The 16024-nt window shown below is 54.2% G+C and overlaps 8 protein-coding genes across 8 annotated transcripts; 4 read left to right on the top strand and 4 right to left on the bottom strand.

Annotated features, from left to right (window-relative positions):
- The first annotated feature begins 34 nt into the window (after nucleotides 1-34).
- H310_00389 (hypothetical protein) lies at nucleotides 35-4337 on the top strand. The gene is made up of 12 exons (XM_008863162.1): nucleotides 35-592; nucleotides 640-1015; nucleotides 1174-1280; nucleotides 1358-1846; nucleotides 1911-2130; nucleotides 2185-2352; nucleotides 2405-2536; nucleotides 2578-2734; nucleotides 2779-3048; nucleotides 3105-3249; nucleotides 3315-3680; nucleotides 3733-4337. Exons 1-12 carry the CDS (start codon nucleotides 51-53, stop codon nucleotides 4169-4171), a joined length of 3411 nt encoding a protein of 1136 aa, XP_008861384.1. The 5' UTR covers nucleotides 35-50; the 3' UTR covers nucleotides 4172-4337.
- A 98-nt stretch (nucleotides 4338-4435) lies between these two features.
- H310_00388 (hypothetical protein) lies at nucleotides 4436-6932 on the top strand. Its single transcript, XM_008863161.1, has 9 exons — nucleotides 4436-4965; nucleotides 5023-5118; nucleotides 5169-5288; nucleotides 5336-5686; nucleotides 5736-5888; nucleotides 5940-5996; nucleotides 6055-6261; nucleotides 6307-6419; nucleotides 6481-6932. The coding sequence occupies exons 1-9, from the start codon at nucleotides 4477-4479 to the stop codon at nucleotides 6764-6766; spliced, it is 1872 nt and encodes a 623-aa protein (XP_008861383.1). The 5' UTR covers nucleotides 4436-4476; the 3' UTR covers nucleotides 6767-6932.
- H310_00387 (hypothetical protein) lies at nucleotides 6928-8294 on the bottom strand. The gene is made up of 2 exons (XM_008863160.1): nucleotides 8068-8294; nucleotides 6928-8000 (listed from the first exon to the last, which is right to left on the bottom strand). The coding sequence occupies exons 1-2, from the start codon at nucleotides 8169-8171 to the stop codon at nucleotides 6998-7000; spliced, it is 1107 nt and encodes a 368-aa protein (XP_008861382.1). The 5' UTR covers nucleotides 8172-8294; the 3' UTR covers nucleotides 6928-6997.
- A 755-nt stretch (nucleotides 8295-9049) lies between these two features.
- H310_00386 (hypothetical protein) lies at nucleotides 9050-11265 on the top strand. Its single transcript, XM_008863159.1, has one exon. The coding sequence runs from the start codon at nucleotides 9173-9175 to the stop codon at nucleotides 11219-11221; it is 2049 nt and encodes a 682-aa protein (XP_008861381.1). The 5' UTR covers nucleotides 9050-9172; the 3' UTR covers nucleotides 11222-11265.
- On the bottom strand, nucleotides 11246-12299 carry H310_00385 (hypothetical protein). Its single transcript, XM_008863158.1, has 3 exons — nucleotides 11831-12299; nucleotides 11639-11775; nucleotides 11246-11587 (listed from the first exon to the last, which is right to left on the bottom strand). Exons 1-3 carry the CDS (start codon nucleotides 12271-12273, stop codon nucleotides 11409-11411), a joined length of 759 nt encoding a protein of 252 aa, XP_008861380.1. The 5' UTR covers nucleotides 12274-12299; the 3' UTR covers nucleotides 11246-11408.
- A 256-nt stretch (nucleotides 12300-12555) lies between these two features.
- Nucleotides 12556-13637, bottom strand: H310_00384 (hypothetical protein). Its single transcript, XM_008863157.1, has 4 exons — nucleotides 13439-13637; nucleotides 13208-13384; nucleotides 12968-13163; nucleotides 12556-12919 (listed from the first exon to the last, which is right to left on the bottom strand). The coding sequence occupies exons 1-4, from the start codon at nucleotides 13607-13609 to the stop codon at nucleotides 12708-12710; spliced, it is 756 nt and encodes a 251-aa protein (XP_008861379.1). The 5' UTR covers nucleotides 13610-13637; the 3' UTR covers nucleotides 12556-12707.
- A 216-nt stretch (nucleotides 13638-13853) lies between these two features.
- On the top strand, nucleotides 13854-15069 carry H310_00383 (hypothetical protein). Its single transcript, XM_008863156.1, has 3 exons — nucleotides 13854-14294; nucleotides 14339-14818; nucleotides 14875-15069. The coding sequence occupies exons 1-3, from the start codon at nucleotides 13888-13890 to the stop codon at nucleotides 14891-14893; spliced, it is 906 nt and encodes a 301-aa protein (XP_008861378.1). The 5' UTR covers nucleotides 13854-13887; the 3' UTR covers nucleotides 14894-15069.
- H310_00382 (hypothetical protein) lies at nucleotides 15001-15988 on the bottom strand (the record flags this gene model as incomplete). The annotated part of the gene is made up of 6 exons (XM_008863155.1): nucleotides 15001-15090; nucleotides 15140-15338; nucleotides 15387-15573; nucleotides 15621-15792; nucleotides 15848-15907; nucleotides 15968-15988. The coding sequence occupies 5 exons, from the start codon at nucleotides 15986-15988 to the stop codon at nucleotides 15200-15202; spliced, it is 579 nt and encodes a 192-aa protein (XP_008861377.1). The 3' UTR covers nucleotides 15001-15090; nucleotides 15140-15199.
- Nucleotides 15989-16024: the final 36 nt, after the last annotated feature.

The raw sequence follows: 16024 nt of genomic DNA, 5'->3' as shown, positions 1-16024 counted from the left end.
CACTACCCAAATGAAATACGAGACAATGCCACATGGTAGCCCCAATACCAATGCGCGCGGCGGAGGGCGGTGTGCCGCTCACGCCGCCGCCACCGCTGTTAACGACGCAAGTCAATCTCATTCAGACACCAAGGGAAAATCATGCGGCGTACGCGTTGGCGCAATCTCCCGACGGTTCAACACAGGTCTCTGCGCCACCTGTATACCACCGTGCATCGTCCATGCCCATCGACGAAGATGCGCAGTATGATCGGTACATCGCGGGTGCAAAGGATCCAAACAACGTCACTGCATTGGACCAAGCGATGAAATGGAGCGTGCGTGCGATGAGGCAGTTGTCCTTCTTCTCGTACTACGGCAACACGTTCGTAAGCGCGCGGATGATCTCGTGGACTGTTCAAATCACAGTCATCCACGTTGCCCTGCTTGCGAGCCTCTTTGCATTCACACCCGAGCTTCGCAAGTATTCCTACAGGGATCCTTCCGGCTCTGGTACCGGCCATTGCGACGACATTGTCGACGGCATCGAGATCACAGTGTACGCAGCCGTCGCAAATGTGATAATCTGCCTGCCGACATCCCACGCGACCATGTACGTCTCGATCGTTGGACAAGTTCAAACATCCATCGCCGCTGTAGATTCCAACTGTACACGGCGCAGCGGAAGAAGTCGTACCTGCACACGATCTGCGAGTTTCTCGTGATTGCCGAGATCATCTTTCTCGTCTACAAGCTCTGCTCAGACATGTACTTGCTTTACAAACGCGACTTGTACCTTGAGTGCCTTCGCGATCAGCTTCCGATGGCGCTTCGAACCAAAGTGCTCGTCCTGATCGCGCTCGACATCTACGTCTTTGTCGCGTGCTGGTACCAAATCACACTTTTCAATCGCATGCGGGACGTGGCGCTCGGCCAGCGCAACATCGTCCCAACCAACCGCTTGTTTGAATTTGCCGACCCCGACTGGTGGAAGGTATGGCAAGTCAATCCGGCACGACGAAGGGCAGTGCACGAGGTAGCTCCCCCTACTGCATCATGTACAATTGCTGTCGAGCGATTGCGTTGTTTGGTGTGGACTGCGGACGCCATCCATGCTAGAGGGTGGCGCGTACGCTTTATATTCATTGCAGTGGGTATGCACTTGTCGCGTTTGTTGTGAATGGAACGGTGTAGATCAAGCGAGGGCTGTACGAGGCCGCGGCGGCGGGCGATGAAAAAAGCCTCGAGACTTTTCTTCACCAAGCAATGGCTCTGGATGGAGTGGATTTTCACCGGTCGTGGTGCGTCGCCAATCCAAGCCGCCATCTCCATGCTACGACCCCCTCTCCACTGAACTCACGGGATGTGTGCTCAACAGGTACTCAAGCAACCGACTCATGTGGGGACACTTTGCCACAAGCGCCCGCAATCCACTGCACGTGGCGGTGATCAAAGGGCGAACAAGTGTCGTGCAGCGCTTGCTCGCATGTGGATTCGATCCCAACGCCCTCGACAAGATACAAACGCCGAGTTTGATGGACCTGAGTGCGTGGTACCAGACCATCTTCAACGTGCTCGTGTTCCTGCGCAGCACGAATTTTTCCGAAACGTCAAGCGCGACGACGAGTCGATACGGTCCGTCCTCGTTCTGGTGCCAGACGCTCCTCACGCCGCTCCACGTCGCCATGATGCACAACGAAAGCGCGATTGTGGGCCTCCTCCTCGCTGCCCACGCTGATCCGAATCGATGCGCCGAATCCAATCAGCGTAAATGCTTGGTTCCACCGCTCTTTCACGTCGACTGCACAAACTGCCTCCGCCTCGTCATGGAAGCAGGTGGCAATTTGCTCCACATCCCTGGCAACGGGTACCATTTCTTCTTCAGTACGTGACGTCGATGGACACTGAACACAGTCGAATGCGGACCGTAGGTTCTTCATGACGGCGTACGAAGTCGTCGTCCGTAGCGGCAACTTTGCCTTGGCCAACGTTATGGTCGATTGGGGCGCTGACATCGCGCTTACTCCCATGCATGCCGCCGCTGCGAATGGGGACTGGAGGACCGTCGCGTCCTTCCTCGAAGCTGGGATCCACCCCAATATACTTGGGGAAAACTCCACCGGGCGCTTTCATCGCACGCCGCTGCACTGGGTACCATGGCTGCAATGGCCACAATTGTGCGCTCATGCGTTGCCGGTGGGTTAGGCGGCGATCCGTGGCCAAGCTCGAGTCGTTGAGTTGCTCTTGACGTCGCCGCTTTGCGATGTGAATGCGATGGACACGCTAGGGATGACACCGCTCGCGTGGTCTTGTGTATTCAACCATGACATGGTTGTGGATCTCTTGCTCCAAGCGAACGCTGACGTGTCGGTGGTACGTTTGTATATCAAGTCGTTCTGGTGGCCACAGTCGCATGTTTGCTCAGGTCGATAGCGTTGGCCGCAGCCTCGTGCTCCTTGTGGCTGGGCATGAGTCGTATCAAGACCATCCTCGTGACAACGTGCTAAAACTCTTGCGTGCATTTGGCGGAAACCTCCACGCCCGCCATGAATTGACGGTATGCCAACGCTATCCGCAAACTCCTCACGACTACATCAGGGAGAGACGGCGTTGCATGTGGCACTCAAGAAAGGCCATGTCGAAATGGCCAAGCTCCTCGTGCAGATGGGACTTGACGTGACGACGGTCGACAGCAAAGGCATTCGAGCGATCGATTGCGCCACGTCGTCGGAATTGCAGTACGCCATTAAGAAAGGTACGTTGAGACTCGAAGAAGGAGCGGCATGATGGGTCAACTAGCGGCCGGCCAACGCGACGTCATGATCAGCTATTGCCATTCCCACCGGTCGTTCGCATTGAAAGTGCGGCAGTCGCTGGAAGACCACCACGTTACGACATGGATCGACCAGCTCGACCCGACCGGCATCGGCGGCGGGTCCGAATGGCGGGAAGAAATCGCTCGCGGCATCCAGAGCGCGTCGGTCGTGCTGGCTGTACTCAGCGAGGATTACCCTCGATCGCAGTGGTGCATGAAAGAACTCGCATTTGCCAAACTGCACAACGTCCCAGGTACAACTCGAACATGCGTGGTCGACCATGCGCACCAAACATGTCCAAAAAATTAGTGGTTGGCATTACGTGTGGCAACGTCGTCGTGGGGGACGAGCTCGAGGTGTATCTGTGGACACGACAAGCCGTGGACTTCCGACCATCGATTTTGTCAACGTGCAAACTCGACAACCACGTGTCATTCCAGTTCAACGAAGCCCAGTATGTGAACAATCCCCCAGATTGCTCCTGGCCATCCGTTTTTAAACCGCGCCATCCTTCGTCAGGTACCAAGTGCACGTTCGCCAACTCTTGGACGGGCTCCGAGATGAGATCGAAGAACGACGAGTGACGTCGGCGGCGCTCAAGCGCCAGGCCATTGCTCTGCATGTTCAGCAATCGCATGACGGGTCTCGGTGCAGTGGATCGTCGTCGATCGTGTCGGTCGCCGCGAGCGACATGTACGTGTTTCTGTGCCACGGGGACTGCCACCTCTCGTTTGCCAAGACGTTGCAATGCCAGCTACAGGCTGCCGGCATTCGGTGTAAGCTGGACCAACATCGGCCCAACCGGCAAATGCTGGCGAAAGACAACGTGCTGGACCCCAACTGCATCGCAGTGCTGCTCATTCTGTCGGAATCCTCGACGAAAAGGTAGACGAATTGGCGATGTGACGCAACTTCCCTCATCGCGTGGCTATTGCAGCGAAACCCTTCGAGACCAACTGGCTTTCGCAGAGAATCGAGCCAAGCCGATCGTACCGATACTGCTGTCATCGCAAGTACTTGACAATGCGCTTGTGTACTCGTTGTCTCGGAGCACTGTGCACCACTTCAACGCGTCCATTGGGATGCAGCAGAGTGTCGACAATCTCGTGCCCGATCTCCGAGCCCTCCAGCGACGGGCAACCAATGTTTCGTCTCCCGCGGGGATCGACGGGCAGTTTCGAAGGCAAACGAGTCAGGCGATATCACTACACCTTCGGGTGTCGCGTGTCAGCGGTCGGGCAACCGAGACCACAGGCACGTCGATCAGTCCAGCACTTCATGGCAACCCCCAACAAGTGGAGCAAATGGGAGACGACTGGAGTCTACAAGTCGAGAACGCCCTGCATCAAGTGTCCCACGCGCCGACCAGCGTTTGAAACCAGCATATATAGCTAGCTGTGAAGCCCCAGCCAGCTTCCTGTGGTTTGCATGTTGCGCTGGTTGGAACCACGTGTAGCATGTCCGCTGTATTTAATTATAGCCAATCCCGATGCATCAGATGGTAAATAGGGTGAATTTTAGCCAATCTAATTTGTTGCTTAAGAACACAAAATCATGATGCATTGCTCATTTAACTCACTATTTTAGCCAATGGGTGCCATCGAATTTTCAGCATCCCATAGATCGAATAAAAATGCATGGGCCAGTAATTGCTGCCAAGAAATCGCCTTGGCGAGTGGGCATGAATCCGATCACCGAGAGTGCGTCGCCACCGCTGGCTGCGGTAGCGATGGCAGCATCTGTGCCAAATGTGGCTGTACCAGTGGAACGAGGCATTACCCAGGTCCGAGTACAACCCAAGTCGTCGTGCCACCATGAAAAGCAGGCGATGCGTGGTGTCGAGTGGAATGGAGGGCTTCCTGTGGCTATAGTTGCACAGCCCATCGGCACTGCGAGCTGTACCATCACCAGCGGTCGATCGAGCATCTTCAAGCAGTGCTTCTTCATGCTCGTGCTCCTGTTTGTTGTGACGTATGTATTGGGTGAACACATCGCTGCCATTGGCCTCCCGACTACCGTCGCGGCGTCGTTCCAGACCTCCGCCACGTCAACCTCGGCCGTGTACGTGTCCATGGTCAGCATCCCCGTCATGGAGCGTGTATTGCCTTTGAAGCATCTTGCGGAAGAGCTGCTGCAGCGAGGATATCGGGTTAGCGTCGCCATGCCAGAGGTAGACCAAGCTAGTATTTTCAATGTCCTGGCGCTGACTAGTCCATCCATGTTGCAGATATGTCGCAGTTGGGTAAGTGATGTTCCCGGGCTCGAGTTCATATCCCTTGGCACAATGTCTGTGTCGTCCCACCCGCTAACGATCAAAACGGCGGTACTTGCATCGGCACATTCCTTGCTGTCCTCCTCATGCGCTCGAAACAGGTTGGCAATGTCGGTGTGCACTCGAGCTACTTGTCGTCCCTTCAACACTACGCTTCGTATCACCAGCCTATGCTGCACCCGCTCCTAGAGGATTTTACGGAGGATCCGCCGTCGATTATTGTACAATTGTGGTTTTCTCCATCGTCCAGCCAACGGACTTGTTGTAGGTTGTGGACCGGTACTCATTTGCTGGAATGGACGTGGGCGCTTCACTCGGAATACCTTGCGTGATCAACAACCCCTTTCTCCTCCTCGACATTGACGACCCCCCGGCGTACGTTCCCGCGCCGTTGTCGCACCACCCCATCATGGATGCCATGACGGTGTATCAACGCTGCATGAACGGATATTTTCGGCTACGCTTTCGCTTGCTCAACTTGGGCTTGGCTGCCCACCTCCACGACGCGACCGGATCGTCGGTCGCTTCCAAGATCCTGTCCAACAATGTAAATGTAGTGCTGACCAACTCTGCGTTTGGGCTCGAGTACCCGCGGCCGCTGACACCCCTTCACCGCATGGTAAGGCATCGGGTGAAGCGCTTGCGCCTGGTCATGGTGATGCGTCTAGGTTGGCGCGCTTCGCCGCCGTGCTGTCACACCGATGGATGCAGACCTCGAGTCCTGGTTTAACATTTCTCCACGGGAAACGGACCCGTATTATGTCGTATATGTGGACTTTGGACCGGACGTGGTCCTGTCGATGGAAGTCATGACACAAATCGTACGCTGTACTTTGATATCGCACGACATCTCACCGCTTCCATGGCTGCAGATCACTGTGCTGCGGGAGCTCGATCTGCGCGTGGTGTGGAAGCTGACGGCTGACATGGTACGACCCGTCGTAGTCTTCCGATCGAGTTGTTGATGGCCATCGACTGTGTGTGCAGCACAAGGCTTGGAACACCGACGACGACGACGCCGCACCACTGCTCCATGCGTTTGAGTCGTGGGAAGTGTACTTTAGTCCACGCATTGCGCATACGGCAGTGCTCCACCACGCCGCATTCTTTGTCACGGCCGGGGGGTTCAACCACGCGCAAGAAGCGCTGTGTGCGGGTCGACCCATCCTTGGCATTCCATTCTCTGCGGAACAGGTTGTGTCTCGCTACCTCGAATGTTGTGGGCTAACTAAAGTTCAGGCTGAGTTCGTGGACCGAGTGATCCGGGCTGGCGCGGGCGTGTCGATTGAGGCGACCGAGTTGACGGTCGAAAACCTTCGCCATGCCGCCCAGCTTCTTCTTGCTCATGATCGGTACACAGTTCACCGAATCGGTGACTCTATGCAATGACATGTGGTTGATGGACTTGCGTAGGTTTGCCAAAGCTGCGACCCGCCTCGGTGGCCTCTTGACCAGCGCCGGGGGTGTCGTTGAAGCTGCAAATATCGTGTTAGCCGTGGCGGACCGCGGCGCGTTGGCCCTGATTCCCGCCCGCCACACACAGCCATTTGTCAAGACGTACTTGTTCGACGTGTATGCGGTTTACGGCGCCGTCCTCTGTGGCGTCGCAGTGATCCTGCGCACGCTCCTTTCGGCGCTCTTTTCCGTATTCCAGCGCAAAACGGTGCCGTTGGCGCCCGACGTCCCGAAACTCGACTGAAGAGACAGTGGTTGTCGCATAAACGCCCACATCAATACCAATCTTCTCAGTGCCATCCACGCTTCCTCTATACAACGTGACGAGAGCAAAACGGGATGGACCGCGACGGCCGTTGTTTCTGGACCATGCAGCATCGGAAGTCCCCAACTTGAAAACAAACGTCGATAAAAGCTTTCATGTACTGTTTACATGTCGTTGGAGGTCGACAATGGACCATGTTCTGGTGAAGGGTCAGTCGTTGCTGCCGGCGGGAAGGTGAGCCCTGCAAAATCGGCCCTTCCGCACAGCATTCATGCACCCGTCGCTCGTGCATCGCTTGCCTCCGCCGTGGGCGATGCAATACCCATTCCCTCGATCCTTCTTGTCGCATTGAGCATGTTTACACTTGCGAATTCCACCATGGGCGTAGCAAAATCCCTTGCGTTGCTGGCCCTTGGTGCATCCTGCAAATTCGCACTTTTTGCCTCCACCGTGCGCCCGACAGAATCCCCCCCCTTGAGAACTTTTGGGGCAATCAGGGTGCTGGCATCTCGCGCCACCGCCATGCGCTTTGCATCGATTGTTCGATTGTGCTCGCCTCGTGCAACCATTTTCTGTACACCGCTTTCCCTTGGACTTGTAGGGTGGGACAACTTGTTGGTTCGGCGCTGGGACTGTTGTCGCTCGCTGAAGGGGGACCTTTAGCACCGGCTGCGGAGGTTTCGCCGCGTAGTCCGACACAGATCGATGGTGGTGCACTGGCGGCGGCAGGACGTGGCTGCCCAGCTGGAACCTGCGAAAGTCGGGGTCGACGGGAAATTTTCGCACTTCGATGGCTGGGGACGTCGAAATGGTCGTATTCGCTCGCAAGCCCCCCATCGAGTCTTGACACACGAACGACGACGGCTGAACCTGAGCAGGGTGAAGGTAGGGTTGTTGGTAGTTTTGGGGGACGGAGAATTGCGCTGTCGACGACGATGGTGCGTTGTGGTGGTGGCCATGAGGCATGAAAGATGTGTACACAGGTTCGAACGAGCTGTTTGGCGTTGAGGCCAACTGAGGAACGCGCAATTCAAAGTCATGAAAACCAGGGTACGACACAAAATCGACTTTGTGTAGCGGAGTGAGAGGGGCATGGGTGTGGTCGAGGGGCTCGAACATGCCACCTTGACTGCCTGCATCGTGCTTGACGTCCGCTAGGGGATCTTCGATGGTGTACCCAGAGAAGAGATCATTTTCGTTGAAAGGACTCTCACTATACCATGGATGTATTGTAGTCAGAGGCGACTGATTTGTCGACGTGGAGGCCAAAGGTTTCTTACGTTCTGGTGCGGGGCCGGTGCTGCGTGTGGCTCAACGCATGGTTCATCGTCGCGCCCTCTTCCATGAAGAATGACTTGACAAAGGAGTTGTCGTCCATGTTCATGCGGTACAGGCGACCGATTCAAGAATGGCATGGAGCATGCCGACAGAGGGTGTGAGCTGGTTCGGAGGTTGGGACGATGCATGTGGTGCCTGCGTCTGAGGAACGAAAGATTTTCCGTCGCCCGATTGGCCACCCGTGGAAATATGGGGCCCGAAACGTCGCGGAAACGGCAACGTAACGGCCCCTGAGTGAAACGGCGGGGCAGCACCAGGGTTGAGTCTGGACTGGCCAGCTATGGCAATTGCATCGACTATACAACATCACAGGCAGTCGGAATACAGTCAAGAGTTGGTGTAGCTGCTCGTTGCGCTTTTCGTACCTGCGAGGACATTCCGCTCTCGTCAGGTTGGAGGTGATGCTATCAATGCTCAGCTTGATGCTTTTCAGGTTGACGTCGACAAACCTGATTGGCCCGCGAACCGACAATCTGATCGCTGATTGGTGACTTCGATGGCCAATGAAAAGGAGTGTCCGGAGCGACTCCTCCATGTACGTGTTCAGGAGGATGGAGTACGAACAGTACGCTTTATAATCCAATCCTGGCCTGGAGATTGGTCATACACTAACTTCATACGAGGAAGAGTAATATCGTTTGTGTGTTGATGATGCGTTCCGCCACCAACACATTCTCGCGCAGTGGGTACCTCCAGGTTGAAGTTGCAAAATCTCGCGGACATGCTAAACTATCGTAAAAAAGTCATTGAAATTCACCAATTATTATCAATAAAATCTCGCTGTAAGTCCCCAATTACCTTAACCGTATTTCCGACCTTGTGAGCACCACCACATCGATTGTCATTGCACGAAAAAGTTGTAGGTTATGTATTTAATTAAGAGAATGCATTGCCCAATTCCTTTACGTCCCACGGTTGTGTGGCCACATTCCTTCCAACCTGCTTCCATCCACCACGGTTCTCATTCAGCAATCTGCCACCACGAACGCACTTCTCCGCTCCTCATTCCGTCGGCGCTCGCTCCTTCCAACTCTCTGCGTGCGTACGATGACATCCACTTCAAATAATCCCCTTCTCGCGGACTGGTCCGTGCGCCCGTTCTCGTTCCCACCTTTCGAAGAAATCAAAGCATGCCACTTTCAACCTGCGTTCGAATACACCAAAGCAAAGCACTTGGAAGAACTGAAGCAAATTGCCAACAACCCCGAGGAACCCACGTTCGACAACACGATTAAGACGTTTGATCGTGCCGGTGCCCTCTTCAAACGTGTTGAAGGTGTGTACTACAACCTCACAGCGTCCTACTGCCCTCCGGACCTCCAAGCTGTTGAATCGGAGCTCGCTGGGCCGCTGGCCGAGCATTCGTCGAAAGTTACGACATTCCCTGGGCTCTTTGAACGCATCCAACATGTATACAATGACCGTAACTCGGCTGGGTACACCCCTGTGCAAGTCCGCCTCGTCGAACGTTTCTATTTGGACTTTGTTCGCGAAGGCGCGCTCTTTGACAAAGAAACACAAGACAAATACAACGCGATTGTGAAGGAATTGGCGGAATTGACGACGCATTTCCGTCAACAAGTCACCACTGACGAAAGCGAAGTCACGGTCCCTGTTACTTTGGCCGAACTCGAAGGTGTGCCTACCGACATTGTTGCGGCCGCTCGCCAAGCTGCTGCGGACCGGAACTTGGACGGCCATGTGATCACCCTTGGCCGATCCCTCGTCGAACCTTTCCTCACATTCTGCCCCAACCGCGACGCCCGCGAGCGCGTGTGGAAGGCATGGACGTCCCGTGGAGAGCTCTCCCCCGATCGCGACAACTTGAGCGTAGCGGTGAAGATTCTCAAGCTCCGATCGCAGCAAGCAAAGCTGCATGGATACAAAAACTTTGCGGATTACCAGACCGTAGACACGATGGCGCAAACCCCAGAAAAGGTGCTAGAGTTATTGAACCGCGTGTGGACTCCTGCCAAAGTCGCTGCCAACAAGGAGCGCGAAGTCTTGTCTGCCTACGCCGTGTCCAAGGGTGAAAGCGCTGAAGTCCGCGCGTCCGACTGGCGATTCTACTCAGAGAAGGTTCGCGCGGCGAAGTACGACCTGGACGACGCCATCGTCAAGCCCTACTTTAGCTTGGAGCGCATGGTTGAAGCCGTGTTTGACGTGGCGAACCGACTGTACGGCCTCACGTTTGAGCTCCGTCAAGACTTGAAGACATACCACCCGGACGTGCAGGTGTACCAAGTGAAGGGTCCGTCGGGCGACATTGTGGCGCTCTTTTTGCATGACAACTTTGCGCGCCCGCACAAGAACAGCGGTGCTTGGATGAGCGAGTTCCGATCGCAGAGCCGCAATATTGACGACATCAACACGTCTGAAATCCCTATCGTGATCAACAACAACAACTTCACCAAGGGCAACCCGACGCTTCTCTCGTTTGACGACTGCGTCACTCTCTTCCATGAATTCGGTCATGGGTTGCACGGCATGCTCTCGGACGTGACGTACCAGCGCCTGGCCAGCACGAACGTGCTCAAGGATTTTGTCGAGTTGCCGTCCCAGCTCATGGAACACTGGGTGCGTCAGCCCGAAGTTTTGGCCGTCCACGCCCGCCACTATAAAACGAACGAACCGATCCCGGCCGAGTTGCTGGCCAAGGTCATGGCCGCGCTCAAGTTTCAACAAGGGTTCGCCACCGTCGAGTACACTGCGAGTGCATTGGTCGACCAGGCGCTGCACGCAATTGAAGACGTCGACGGCCTCGATTTGACAGAGTTTGAAAAGGCCACACTCAAGAAACTCGAGATGCCGCCGGGCATTGTGATGCGCCACCGCATTCCCCACTTTAGCCACCTGTTTGCGTCGTCAAGCTACGCGTCGGGGTACTACGTGTACTTGTGGGCCGAAGTTCTCGACGCCGACGCTTTCCAAGCGTTTGTCGAAACAGGCAACATCTTTGACAAGGGCACGGCCGACCGTGCCAAGAAGTTTATTTACTCGGCCGGCAACACGCGAGACCTCATGGAAGGGTACCGACTCTTCCGTGGCCGCGACCCCAATATCGAAGCGATGCTGATCAAGAAAGGGTTGATTTAAGCTATCGGTACACACACGCCATGGTCCATTTGTTTTCTGCTCCATTCATTCAAGGGAATCCTTGACTATGCTGCAATGTCATGCAGCGCTCGTGTAGTTTGAGCGGCAGTGCCATTGCTCTTTGTGGGCCAGCTGGACCAAACACTCGTGGACGGGTGTTTCGATCGATATAAGAGGGCGTATTAACTTAAGGGGGACCTGGTTGGGCCGAGCTGCGTTGCGCATGCAAGACGTATCGCCACTTGCCCTCGACTTTGAATTGCCAAAGGAGAAAGAAGAGGGCCACCATCCCGCCGACGCTGAACCATGACCATTTGTACAACGCAGCGTTCATAAGGACGAGCGAGATCGGCACGAACGCAAGGCCTACGAGAGAGGGGGCTGATTCTGAAAACACCCACGACAAGGCCAAGTTACCTGCAAGGAAGAGCCTGTACGCCCAGATCCAATCCACTGCACACTGATCCTGCCACCATAATGTGAACGGCGAGTCGGAGTCGAGGAGATCGTTTGGAACGAGGGTCAGCTCTTGTTCAAGTTGGGTCGCGGCATAGCTATCGTGAATGACACCATCAGGCAATGAAGATCGAGGGTCTGCCCTGCATATACTTGAGGGTAGCAATCGTGAGCATAAGGCAGCGCAACATGCACAACATCAAGCACAGCATGGAGATGACGCTGACGGAGCCTTGGAAGAACACCAACGTCGAATGGGTCGATTCGGGTGGGTGGCTTTCCACGTAAGCTTGGCGTGAGAAGATGGAAACAACCAAGGACACTCCAGATAGCGCGGATAATTGGTAAGCACGGGAGTCGACTAGGCGCCTTTCGTTTGCCAACTTGTAAATGCGACGTGTCCGATTGATGTCGTCCCGGCGCCATTCCAACTTTCTCTGGATGAGTTCTTCGCGTCGCTGGATCTCTTGACTTCGGTAATCCATGTCTTCCAAGCGCCATGACCTCGAATTCTTGACATCATATATCCCCATGAACCGATGCAACGCGGACGCCATGCCACTGGCGGCGGGATCGGCGCACTTCAGTCGAAGCATCTTGTCAGCTGCCAGTGCCGCCTGATTGGTACGAAATCCAAATCGTACTTTTATTAAATTTCGCTCACTAAAACGCACTCGAGTTTGATTGGCGGTCGCCTTGTTTGGAGACGATCCTGATTGGCAAACAATAGTTGACGTTTATTGTTATGTGTGGGGGTACACAACAGAATCGCTCAAAATACTGTTACTGGCAACTACGTTCATTTTACTGCGCCTCGTGGGTAGGATGGAAGTTTAGACTTGCCATATTGGACATGTTCCCAATGCTTCCTTGGCAAGAATTCAAATTTTCTATAAGTCATGTCAAAGGAGAACTATTTCGAGCGAAATAGTTTAGTCACTACTTTCATAAATATTGCAGCATAATACTGAAAAAGAAAAATGGACGATGGTATATGACGTCTATGGCCGCACAAGGGAGAGGCTGTCGATTACGTCGTGGGCGGCGTCACGATCTCTCGGGCGACACCGCTCACCTTGACGGGAGGTGCCTTCATCAAGTATCGCCACTTACTCAAGATTCGGAACTGCCAAATGAGCAGGCCGATCCCTGCCACCACGGAAATGCTGATGGATGTTGCTTCCCATCGGCTGTACTGCACCCACGACACGATGCCGAGTTCAATTAGGAACAACGTCACCCCTAGAAGATTGGTTTAGCAAGCGAGTCAGAAGGCAATGAGTCACGAACCCGCTCGAAAGAGAAGATAGCCTAGGAGCCAGTCGGTCTCGCATTTCTTCAACCACCACGTATAAAAGGGTGACTCGAAGTCGATGTCCTGATCTTGGAGCGCACGGACGTCATACTCGAGTTCATGGGCCGAGTAACGCGTGACAGCGACCAGAAGCACTGTGAAAGTCACGGACGAGACAACCATCGTGCAAATCTGTGGAAGCTAATCAAGTCATGCCAATGAATTCGAGGACGTACACAAAGTGCTGAAGTGATGCCATAAACCCAGAGCAGATCCAAATTGATCGGATCGGGTAAACTCACGTTGATCACGGAAATCAACGCAAACCCACCCAACAACGCACCAAGGGAAGACACGGCCGAGAGCTGTTCGGATCGCGTGTCAGCTTGGCGACGTTCGTTTTCTAGCTTCGCCTGCATCGATTGCGATCAAGTTGACATGTCCAGCGACATTCATGTTGGACGTACCTGGATTTTGATGCGGCGGATATCTTGCCCCCGCCACTCTTGCTCGCGCTGAAGATCGTCTGTCCGCCACTGACACTCTTGCTCACGATGCCGTATGTCCTCTCTTCGCCACGTCGACGAGTTACGTTGGTCGTATGTCCCGATGAGGCTCTCGAGCATGAGGGCAGACATGGCAACTTCTCTCGAGCTTGTAAACTCTCAGTCGTGAATGCACTGTTGCAGGCGCATGACTACAGCCAATCAAATTCACATAAGCTTGAATTATAGCCAATCCAAATGTAGAATCTTCGCAATCATATTGCTTAGACAAAATCAATGCAAAATGATTATTTCCGTGCATCATAATATCTATACATTTATCAGGCCAAGCATATCGAGATATATTATATTACATGGGCACCAATTCTGCAACGTAGCCAAATTAGAGTTCACAAGGTTCGCGTCGCACCATGGCAAGCGCCGTGATCGGGTCTTTGATCGGGACGTATGACTTGAAGATGGCGCAGCAATGGCGTGATGATGACATTCGTCACCGAGAGCAGGAGAAACAGTGGCGAGAGGACGATATCACGCGGGCATTCAAGTGGCGAAATGAAGACGTCGAGCGCGAGAAAAGATTGAACAAGCTGGAAAATGAACGCCGGATCACAGACGCGCGCAGCGAGCAACTCTCGGCTGTGTCAAACTTGTCAGCTCTCCTGGGCGGGTTTGCCATGGTGGCGAATGTCGAGATCAGTCTGCCGGATGACGTGTCGAACATTGTTATGTTCTTTTATGGGACCACGAGTGCCGCTGTAATCTTGTGCATGCTCTGCTGCATGCTCATGTGCACACTTCTTCTCCTGGCCATTACCCAGTACGCGATTTTTACGAGGTTTTTCTTCATCTCACGATTACTAGGTATGCATCACAAGAGCTTGAGTCTGATTTGCGGCAGCTCACGTTCGACCAACTCGACGTCGAGTCTCCGTTCTACGAGTGGTGGCTCAAGCGGTGCGAGCAAGACTGGCTTCTCGCTTACAAATTCTTTCGCATGGGCATCTTTCTCTTCCTTTGCACAGTGTCGTGGGTCGGTTGGGTCCAGTTTGAAAAAACAGCAATTGCCGGCATCGGCATGACGGCCATCGCCGCCCTTTCGTTCATCTTCTGGCAAGTGCGCATCGAAAGCAAGTGGCGATACCTGCTCTACTTCCCTGAGACCAAGATCCCGTCAAGCATGGGTGCTCACCACCAGTACCCCAACGTTTACGACGGTATCGATCACCGCGCTGGTCGAACCAACTCGATGACAGAAGACTTTGCCATCTTTCACACAGCTTCCCGAAAACCTCCTTCCACTGAAGCATCGTCTCCAAGCGAACCCAACGCAGTGTACGAGCGGTAAGTCTCCGTGCATTGTCCTCGTCCACGTAGTCTCATCCCTCTGACGTTTGTAGAATTCCAACTCCAAAATAATCACGCCAGCACCTGCCGTCCGCTCGAGCAACCACATGAACGCTGGCGAACAAACAACGACTTGCTCGACCCGCCATCCCCTCGTTCTCTAATCCAATGTAAATGAATCCACCTATGTCTGTGTATGACGGAGGCACCCAAAGATCCTATTTGGACTTGCTCTGTTGCAGACTTACAAAGTACACGGCCACGCCATGCTACGCAATGGCAGGATACTGAGAGATGGCCCATGCAATCCAGGTGTACCAAATCGAGGATGGTGCGGACGACTGCCTCGGTGTGGTCGAGGCGAGGGAGGCGCTTGATTTACCTCCCGCCGTTAAAGAGCACGAGGGACGTGAGTTGCGTCGTCGTCGTTGCGTTCGTGTCGATTTTCAAGTCCAGCGCAATCTCAGGATGCACTTCGACGTCGAGGCGGCCAAATCGAATGGAATCTGTGCCGTGGCTACGATCCACAAAGGAAGTGCGACAGCAGTCGAGATGTCGTACGTACGCCAGAGACAAGTCGGCAAACATGGCGTCATGGTAGATGCATTCGTCGCAACTGTCAGCGTGGAAGTAGACGAGCCACTGCCCGTCCGATATGTTGCTACGAACATGTTGGTCAACGAATGAACCAGTCAACGTGGTATACGTCTGCGGGCCCGCGTACTTTGGATACGGCACAGCGAAGAAAATTGCTATATCTAGCATGCAAGTCCATGTTGGGAAGGTGGAGGTAGTTTACCGAGGGCAGCGACAGTGTAGCATGCAAAGAGCGTCGTGTCGAGAAGGTAGAAGAGTCCCCCAATCGCTCCTTTCGAGTACAAAAATGTCATCGCGGTGGCGCCGTCTACAGTTGCTTTCTTGCGATAGTTGAAGACGATGAAGCTGACCAAGATAAGGAGTACTTGGTGTTCCTGTTGAGCAGCCCATCGTGACGCAAAGGCCACGAAACGTAGTGCATGGTCCAACTTCGTACCCGCGTGAGGCCGAGCCAAGATTCTCTTTCCTTGAGCCTGTCACTTGTGTGCACTATCGGGCAGCAGCATAGCTCAGGAGCAACAGGACATTCGCGATCGTGTGGCCATGTACAAAGAGCCCGACGACCGCCATGGTGTATCTTGATGCCAAATGGTCATCGTGGATTGG

Source organism: Aphanomyces invadans, assembly GCF_000520115.1.
Source record: "Aphanomyces invadans strain NJM9701 unplaced genomic scaffold supercont1.1, whole genome shotgun sequence".
Taxonomy (NCBI): Eukaryota; Oomycota; class Saprolegniomycetes; order Saprolegniales; family Verrucalvaceae; genus Aphanomyces; species Aphanomyces invadans.
This window is presented reverse-complemented; position numbering and strand designations above follow the sequence as displayed.

What these genes read in the sequence shown, in the direction of transcription:
- H310_00384 (XM_008863157.1), bottom strand. Translation starts at nt 13,609, where the DNA reads ATGTCTGCCCTCATGCTCGAGAGCCTCATCGGGACATACGACCAACGT. An exon ending in GCATCACTTCAGCACTTTGT is followed by an intron (nt 13,164 to 13,207) that starts GTACGTCCTCGA and finishes TAGCTTCCACAG; the next exon opens with ATTTGCACGATGGTTGTCTC. An exon ending in CTATCTTCTCTTTCGAGCGG is followed by an intron (nt 12,920 to 12,967) that starts GTTCGTGACTCA and finishes CCAATCTTCTAG; the next exon opens with GGGTGACGTTGTTCCTAATT.
- H310_00383 (XM_008863156.1), top strand. Translation starts at nt 13,888, where the DNA reads ATGGCAAGCGCCGTGATCGGGTCTTTGATCGGGACGTATGACTTGAAG. An exon ending in CTTCTCCTGGCCATTACCCA is followed by an intron (nt 14,295 to 14,338) that starts GTACGCGATTTT and finishes CACGATTACTAG; the next exon opens with GTATGCATCACAAGAGCTTG.
- H310_00386 (XM_008863159.1), top strand. Translation starts at nt 9,173, where the DNA reads ATGACATCCACTTCAAATAATCCCCTTCTCGCGGACTGGTCCGTGCGC.
- H310_00389 (XM_008863162.1), top strand. Translation starts at nt 51, where the DNA reads ATGCGCGCGGCGGAGGGCGGTGTGCCGCTCACGCCGCCGCCACCGCTG. An exon ending in CTCCACATCCCTGGCAACGG is followed by an intron (nt 1,847 to 1,910) that starts GTACCATTTCTT and finishes TGCGGACCGTAG; the next exon opens with GTTCTTCATGACGGCGTACG. An exon ending in TCGGAATCCTCGACGAAAAG is followed by an intron (nt 3,681 to 3,732) that starts GTAGACGAATTG and finishes TGGCTATTGCAG; the next exon opens with CGAAACCCTTCGAGACCAAC.
- H310_00388 (XM_008863161.1), top strand. Translation starts at nt 4,477, where the DNA reads ATGAATCCGATCACCGAGAGTGCGTCGCCACCGCTGGCTGCGGTAGCG. An exon ending in TTAGCGTCGCCATGCCAGAG is followed by an intron (nt 4,966 to 5,022) that starts GTAGACCAAGCT and finishes TCCATGTTGCAG; the next exon opens with ATATGTCGCAGTTGGGTAAG. An exon ending in AGGATCCGCCGTCGATTATT is followed by an intron (nt 5,289 to 5,335) that starts GTACAATTGTGG and finishes GACTTGTTGTAG; the next exon opens with GTTGTGGACCGGTACTCATT.
- H310_00385 (XM_008863158.1), bottom strand. Translation starts at nt 12,273, where the DNA reads ATGCTTCGACTGAAGTGCGCCGATCCCGCCGCCAGTGGCATGGCGTCC. An exon ending in CTCACGATTGCTACCCTCAA is followed by an intron (nt 11,776 to 11,830) that starts GTATATGCAGGG and finishes CATTCACGATAG; the next exon opens with CTATGCCGCGACCCAACTTG. An exon ending in GTACAGGCTCTTCCTTGCAG is followed by an intron (nt 11,588 to 11,638) that starts GTAACTTGGCCT and finishes CCTCTCTCGTAG; the next exon opens with GCCTTGCGTTCGTGCCGATC.
- H310_00387 (XM_008863160.1), bottom strand. Translation starts at nt 8,171, where the DNA reads ATGAACATGGACGACAACTCCTTTGTCAAGTCATTCTTCATGGAAGAG. An exon ending in CACCGGCCCCGCACCAGAAC is followed by an intron (nt 8,001 to 8,067) that starts GTAAGAAACCTT and finishes TCCATGGTATAG; the next exon opens with TGAGAGTCCTTTCAACGAAA.